This window comes from Cyprinodon variegatus, unplaced genomic scaffold (genome assembly GCF_000732505.1).
Source record: "Cyprinodon variegatus isolate N-32 unplaced genomic scaffold, C_variegatus-1.0 Scaffold506, whole genome shotgun sequence".
In the NCBI taxonomy this organism is placed as follows: domain Eukaryota; kingdom Metazoa; phylum Chordata; class Actinopteri; order Cyprinodontiformes; family Cyprinodontidae; genus Cyprinodon; species Cyprinodon variegatus.
Window position 1 is genome coordinate 16,691 of NW_015150959.1, and position 7,459 is coordinate 24,149.

At 39.9% G+C, this 7,459-nt stretch overlaps 1 protein-coding gene across 1 annotated transcript in view; it reads left to right on the plus strand.

Moving 5' to 3' along the window:
- The first annotated feature begins 859 nt into the window (after positions 1-859).
- Positions 860-7,459, plus strand: part of psmc6 (proteasome 26S subunit, ATPase 6) — a 22,709-nt gene continuing 16,109 nt past the window's right edge. Inside the window, exons 1-4 of the mRNA XM_015390630.1 lie at positions 860-1,010; positions 1,395-1,474; positions 3,746-3,785; positions 5,209-5,261. Coding sequence (XP_015246116.1) covers positions 926-1,010; positions 1,395-1,474; positions 3,746-3,785; positions 5,209-5,261 — 258 coding nt within the window. The 5' untranslated portion in view covers positions 860-925. The remainder of the gene's footprint in view (positions 1,011-1,394; positions 1,475-3,745; positions 3,786-5,208; positions 5,262-7,459) is intronic.

Here is a 7,459-nt window from a genome sequence, read left to right on the forward strand (position 1 = left end):
TCCTGCTCCCGGTGGTTGGAACCTTTATTCCATTTGGTCACGGTTTCTAAGCAACATAACCTACGGCGGTAAAACCCGCCGAAGGGTAGACCTGTTTGAATTCACAGCCAAAACTCTTCCTATCTCTTTATTTTCTCGGACTTGGAAGGATCCAGTCTAGGTAGACCGTGTCCTTGGAGGATGCAGCCCATGAATTCAAACAGAGCCAATTTTTCTGTAAGACACAGGCTATCAGTCTAGAGGTTGATGGTTCAAGACCTGCCTTTTGACTTTTGAAAGTTAAGATTACACTAAATTATTTTGGCTGATGAGACTAATTTGCATTGGTTTATCCTGGTAAAAATATAGATTGGGTAAAACGCTGCAGAATAAGGTCGGTTTAGCCAAAAGATTGGTTAAACACAACTTCCAACCCGATTAAAACCCAAAACTGTTGTAAAACTACTATGTTTGAATAAAAATTACTAACACCTTTTATTTAGCTCATCATTTCCCAATTTTCACAAACACTTTCACTGTCTGCGAGTTGAGTTGAGTTTAGTTCACTAAAATGGCAGAAAAACTGTGCACCTTAAATGATTGTTCTAAGAAATTTTTACTCTTAACCAAATTACAAAAGATTTTATCATACACACTAACAATGAACAATTTCAAAGAAACTTAAAAGGGGAAAAAACAATATAACATAATAAAAATCACAGATTTTATTACTAGCTGTAGTTCTGCTTTCTACCAGTAGGTGCTGACATGTTCACGTGGAGCCTAATGAGTGTCCTTTCTGCAGCCACACCGCAGAAAGGACACTCGTTCAAGAAGAAGAAGAAGAAGAAGAAGACACACTCATGTACAGTAGGTGGCGGTATACACCTTAAAGTTGCTTCCGATCCACCATAATAGAAAAGAAGAAGAAGGATAGTAGCGCGTCATGGCGGATCTCAGAGATAAAGCGTTACAAGATTATAGGAAAAAACTGTTAGAACACAAAGAGGTTGACGGACGATTGAAAGAATGTAATTAAAAGGAAACTCGCCATTTCTTAAGATGAACAGTTTGTAAATTGATTACAGGCAGAATGTATATTTTGAATTGCTAGCAGTTAGCTTCGCGGCTAGCTTTTGCTTTGTCATGCAGTTATGCGTTTTACTTTAATTCCTCTTCAAAGCCAAACTACTGTTTTCTTCTTTCTGTTTAGCAACGATGCAGTAGCGGATAGCACTAATCCATCAGCTCTTTAGCAGCATGTTTGTTTCTTAGCATTGCTTTTATCCGTTTATACATAATAATGAAATGGTCCAGATTAAAATGGACCACTAACACAGGGTGAGCATATAGTCTGGTTTTTATCCAACTTGTTAAACGTCTTCTGTCCTGTCTGCTTCTCATTTAATCACTAGTGAGAGAACAGCTGAGGGAACAAACTAAGCAGTACGAAAAATCAGAGAATGACCTGAAGGCCCTTCAAAGTGTTGGTCAGGTAAGATTAAAGCCTGCATGTTTTCAGCTGATGCTTTAAGGAAGTCATTGTGTTTTCTCACATCTGCCACATTGAAAGTTTCATGTATCTTTCTGTGTGGCTTCATAAAACCGGGCATTTTACGCTTCACTACAGAAACAAAAGTTACAAATACACAATGAATGGCAGTCGATGTCTAATCCCGGGAAATTCTTAAAGGGTTCATAGAATGATTCTACAGGGTATCTGGTCCTTAAGGTCTCTGAATAGGGTGTGTAACATTGGCTGGGCTGAAAATGGCATATTTGCTGTTCTATAAGCCCTAATGCAAGCCTGGTTAATGAAACGACAGGTTTTTTCCTTTTATGGTATGATCATGAATATTTAGATGAGCTGTGCGCTGATTGGTTGGTTTACAACAAGCGAAGCTGCTGAGCAAAGACCATAGCAACAAGCACTCACTCACTGAAACATCAAATTGTTGATATGATAGGGTGACCAGACATCCACGGCGGCCCTGTGCTTCCCCCCACCTGCCTTATAACAGCTCAATGACAGAATCTTCCAGCTTGCGGTTGTGATGGCCTTACGGTGGGAACAGCCCCTCGTTTCAGTAAAAGAAATTTAGCAAATCCTGCTTTGAACTGTCCATGGTTTAGAAAGCTGTCTTCGGTAAAATGCTTCGAGCAAATCAACAGCTGAGCATCAAACTTTGCTGGGATCTTCTGATAGACAAAAATAATCCATGGCTGTCGAGTCTTTGGGTCCTTGGGAAGACTGAAAATGTTCTCCTTTCTCCGTGCAGCCTGGAATGCTGCATTTACGCCCGTGGTTCTGGCTCATTTTCAATAGAATAACTGCCTGCGTTGTAATTCTTGTAGAAGTAAACTCATCTGTAGACTAAACAGCTAAACTGGTGTCTTCCATCTACTTCTATTCATGTTCTTGGGCCGTGAACCAGCGGGCTGGTCTGGATGTCAATTTTGAGGCGTGACAAAAGTATAGGCCAGAACCACATAAGGCAACATCCATGAGTTTACATAAACTTGGGGCTTCGTTTGGTTTCACCCATTTTATGGTGGAAGTTTAGAATTGTGAGATTTGCAGAGAAAGGAGATGTAGATGGGGTTAGAACCTCTCTGCACGTCCATTTCACCCGCTGAACTATCGTTATTCATCTATGGCGATGGAAACTCAGTTTGCATTCTATGACACCTTTAAACGCTCAGTTTTGAAAACCTTATCAGGTTAAGTTATTTGATAAATGTAGTTTAACTCTTGTTGCAAAAAGAAAAAACAAATATATATATATATATATATATATATATATATACATACATACACATATACACAGCTCCCTGATTAATGGGCGAAAAAAATCATCAGTAGAGCTGAAACTTATTTTTTGAAAATCAATTGATTTGACTATTTATAGCCAAGAGTTCCTCAAAGAAGACTTTTTACAAAACTAATCCATGTAAATCTAAATCATTCCCACTTGAGTTATAGAGCGTTTTGAGAGACGAACATTTTTTTAAAATCTAAAATGCAAAATATTTACTTTATTTTTATTTTGCAATTTTGGTATAACTCCTGCTCTGTGGGTTCCTTTGTCAGCTAATGACATGTTTTATTGTCTCTATGCTCCAGTTAACAATCGATTACTTATTTAGTTGACCGTTATTTCAATAATTGATTAATCTGATTGTTTCTGCCCAAAATCAACAAAAACATTCGTAAAATAATAGTTTGTTGAAGCCTTAATAACATTCTGATCTTTTATTCACCCAGGTATTCTTTTTTTCACTTGATCTAGGTACTCGGACTTCCATGGTTGCCATGTGAATGTAAAACTGCTTCTGTTGTTAGAATAGGTATACTTAAATATAAACAAACCCTGTCTCTACATTAATGAAGATGATTTAGAAGATGATGTGCACAGCTGTGGGTTTGGAATAAACCAGGTTCAGATAAGTGTGCTGCACACTAAAGGTGTTAAATGAGCTCCTCTGTCTGTCATGTGAGTCAGAATACATAGACTTTTAAAATAATTGGTTTATAATTGTTACTTTATTGGGAACCATCAAACATCAGCTGCAATATTAGAGAATGAATTGAAGGAAAAAAACCCTCAGGAATTTTTTGAAAGTTCTGTTATTTATTCACTTGTATTGTTGTTATTGGAGGTTCCCTTGCTTCTGTGCATCTATGTGGTTAAATTGTCTAAATGAAGTCCTGCGCTTCATGTTTGTATCGTGCTTTTCTCCAACCAATGATATTTCCTCCTTGCAGATTGTTGGAGAGGTGCTTAAGCAGCTTACGGAGGAGAAATGTAAGTTTGGTGTCTTCCAACACTATAAATGAACTGTTGGAGTTACTCTTAACGAGACATTTTGCAAGCATTTACTAAAAATATTTTTGAAATAGCCTATATCACTTTTTATGACTAAAACATTGTTTCATGATCAGACTGACGCTGATACCTGAGTAATTCAGGGTCGATGTATCTATCAGCCTGTTTCCCTGAATTTCCTACTCGGGTGAAACGACTCGGCAAGCGACCCATGTTAAAATCACCTCGCCTCTGATCGGCATGCTGTGGGAACTCTAGAGCTGAGTTGGTTGACCTGCTACTTTAGGTGAAACCATTGAATGCAACGTACGGACATCAACATGCCGTGCCAGTCGCTTCTGATCTAACAAGCTGAAACATCAGTTTATATTTGATAAACGTGGAGCAGCTCTGGTGAGAGGGATTCAGACAGATAATAGAAAAAATAAAGCACACTGACTACGACCTGGCTTCCTTCCATGTTGCCATTGTTGTCTCCATTGTTTACTTTCCTGATTTCTGTTGCACTGGTGACATCAAAGGTAACCCATGGTGATGGTGTCACCAGACACGTAGTTGCAGGGGATGGAGGCCATGCAGCTGCCAGCTAGGGGTTAGACCAGTTTAATTTCGCTAGTGGGATGGGAGACATTTGTTAGCTGGTCAACCCATGTTTGAAAGACGCGTCTTAACTTGCAATTTTTAGTGGGAAAAAACATATGGGTTAATTGGAACAGAAGTGTACTTGTTATGTCACCAGGCTCGAGATAGTAATAATAATTATGATCATATATTTTTTCATTTAGTGGGGGAATAATGATTGACAGATAAATTCAAATCCAATGAACATTTTATCAAATAAAACAAAAAACCTCCATTAGAGCCAGCGGTGCTTCATCCATGACTATGCAGAGAGGGAGCTGCTGTGGATGGGCTGACGTTAGCCCAGGCTGCGGTTAGCCTCGGAGCTCCGCTGGTTGCTGCGGTCCTCTCAACGTCTGAACTTTTTTTTTTTTTATTAGTAAATCAGTAAATGGAACTCAAATGTTCTTAAAACATACTTTTATTGAACAACTACAACAGAAAGGAGAACTTTTAACCTAATGCTCAGCGCTCTGTGAGCGCTAACCTGGAAGCTGCTGCAGTGCATGCTGGGACAGCTGTCAATCTCAAGAATGAACAAGTCTGCTCTGATGCATGCTGGGTAAATAGGGAGGGCCAAGAACAGCATCCGGGTAGTTATTCCGTTTTCTGTCTGCTGTTCTTGTGATATGGGAGAGGGCAGAGGCTGACTGTTTGACGAGCACATGAGACTGTCGGCAAATGGATGTTATAAATGTGGAAACTGACTCTTTTACATTAACACAGGAAGTTTGGCATCTAATACTGTTCTTGTTGTTGTTGTTTTTTCTCTTCCAACTAGTCATTGTAAAGGCAACCAATGGCCCCAGATATGTGGTTGGATGTCGTAGACAGGTAAGAGCACAAAGAAAATTTTATATGAAGATATCAGGAGTTTCAGACTAGGGCCCCGTCCACACGAAGACGAACCCTGGCCTAAACGCACAAATTTTTCACCAAACCAGCCTCTCATCCACACGAAGCCGGCGTTTCGGGGGTCTGTAAACAATCTTTTTTTTATTCAGCCTTCAGAGTGGGAAGATTCTGAAACGCCGTTTTCGCGTTTCCATCTTTACGCTCTAACCGCATATTTTCTTTTACACGCATGCGTCATAGCGTCGCCTCTAAACACGCATGCGCGACACATCACAACAACAATGGCGCCGTTGCTGCTAATGCTACTCACCCTGCTGTCGGGCTTACAACAGAATCTTCTTCTTCTGGAATATCTCCAGGAAGAACAGAGCAATATCGACGACATAGTTCAGCACCTGAATTTGACTGAACCACGAAAATGGACCCGCAGGGCAACCATGTATAAATATTAGTGCGCATGCCCAACATTTCGTCGCTTATTTTTGCTTTGGCACCACAGCGCCACTTACAGGCCTGGCATACATTTTGCAGCGTTTTCATGCATTCGTGTGGACGCTCACATTTATTTTACGTCTCCGTCTTTACGGCAAACGTTTTGGAAAATATCAGCGTTTCGTGTTCGTTTTGACTTCGTGTGGACGGGGCCTAGGTCGAGTTACGATTGACTTGGTGTATTCACAACCGACAAACTTTGTCAGCTTTAAATGGATCAGAGTTGATTTCCCCTTTGGTCTGGTCCTTTAGTTAAGATGTGAATAGACCAAGCAAACTCTGGTCTTGACCAAACAAAAGGACTGAATTACTTAGATTTTCAGAACAAACTGTGTGTTCAGACCAGGCGTGTTCTGGCCGTCAAAGCGTCTGTTCTACATGCAGAGGGGATAGCGGCGAGGGTTCCAGTTCAGAAAATGTAACTATTGCCTCTGGATGCGGGGGCATCGACCAATCAGAAAAGCTGATCCAGGAGTTTTTTGGGGGTCACTACCCCTGCAAGCTGCCATTGATTTTGCAAACACTCTGCATATGAAAAATAAATTATTTAGGAGTTAAACCCCAAAGGTTAAAAATGCAGGTTGAATGGATTTTTATCTAGAAGGAACAGAGAGAAGCTCTGATCATTAATGCTGCACCAAAATATTTTATGAACTACAGAGAAACAGATTATGAATACCAAAGTTAACTAGAAAAGTTAAAAATCTGCAGATGAAATGTATTGGATTGTATATTCTGTTTCTTGCAGGTTTTAGCACAAACTTTAAAACCTTGCTATTCGCTTCCAGCCGTTATGAACGGCAGCAGGAAATCCCCCACAGGCTGGCTGCAGCAGAGAGAAAAATAAACTTTAATATTCCTAAGTAATTAAAAAACAATTTAATTAATTAGTTTTTGGTGTTTTTTTGAAGTGTATGGTGATCTGACCTTAAATTGTTTTTTTTGTATGTGACTATTTTTCCTACAAAACTTAAGGGATAAACGCAAATCTGACGTCTTGCGCATGTGTATTGACTATAGGTATGCTGGTCTGACGGGGTATGGTCATCTGACAGAACACCAGCGATATGCTGGAGGTCTGGCACTCCCAACAAGAACTGCAGATTTTAGTGGGATAAAAATCCTGATAAACAGAGGGTGTTTGGAGGTGGACTTTCTCACTTAAAAACGTTTTAAAACTATATTTCCACATCATGAAGCAGATAAAGCCAAGCTGCTCAATAGCTTGAAGCTACAGAACAGATCAGATAAACAACCAGAGCGCCGAATCATCAAAGCAACCTGACCACAGTTTGATCCTAAGTCCAGATTTCTGCGTTTCAGTATTTTTGACGGTCATAACGCCTTTAGCGTGAACTCAGCATGAGTCTATAGAGCGTGACGTCATTAAGCTTTCTGCATTACCACCGCTATATTGAGTACTGAACGCTTAGCTTAGCCCCGTGGCGCTACGCTCTGACCAGAATGGATCATTCTCATTTAAATCCCAGCAATTCTAAAGAACAAAAAGACAAATGGTGTTACTGGATGCGATCTGTATAAAGTCCTGGCAGACCTTTTTTTTTTTTATTGCCTTTCTTCAACTGACAGGCTTCTAGATTTTTCTTTTCAGTTCTGATACATACACTATATTGCCAAAAGTATTTGCTCACCCATCCAAATTATTGGAATCAGGTGTTCCAATC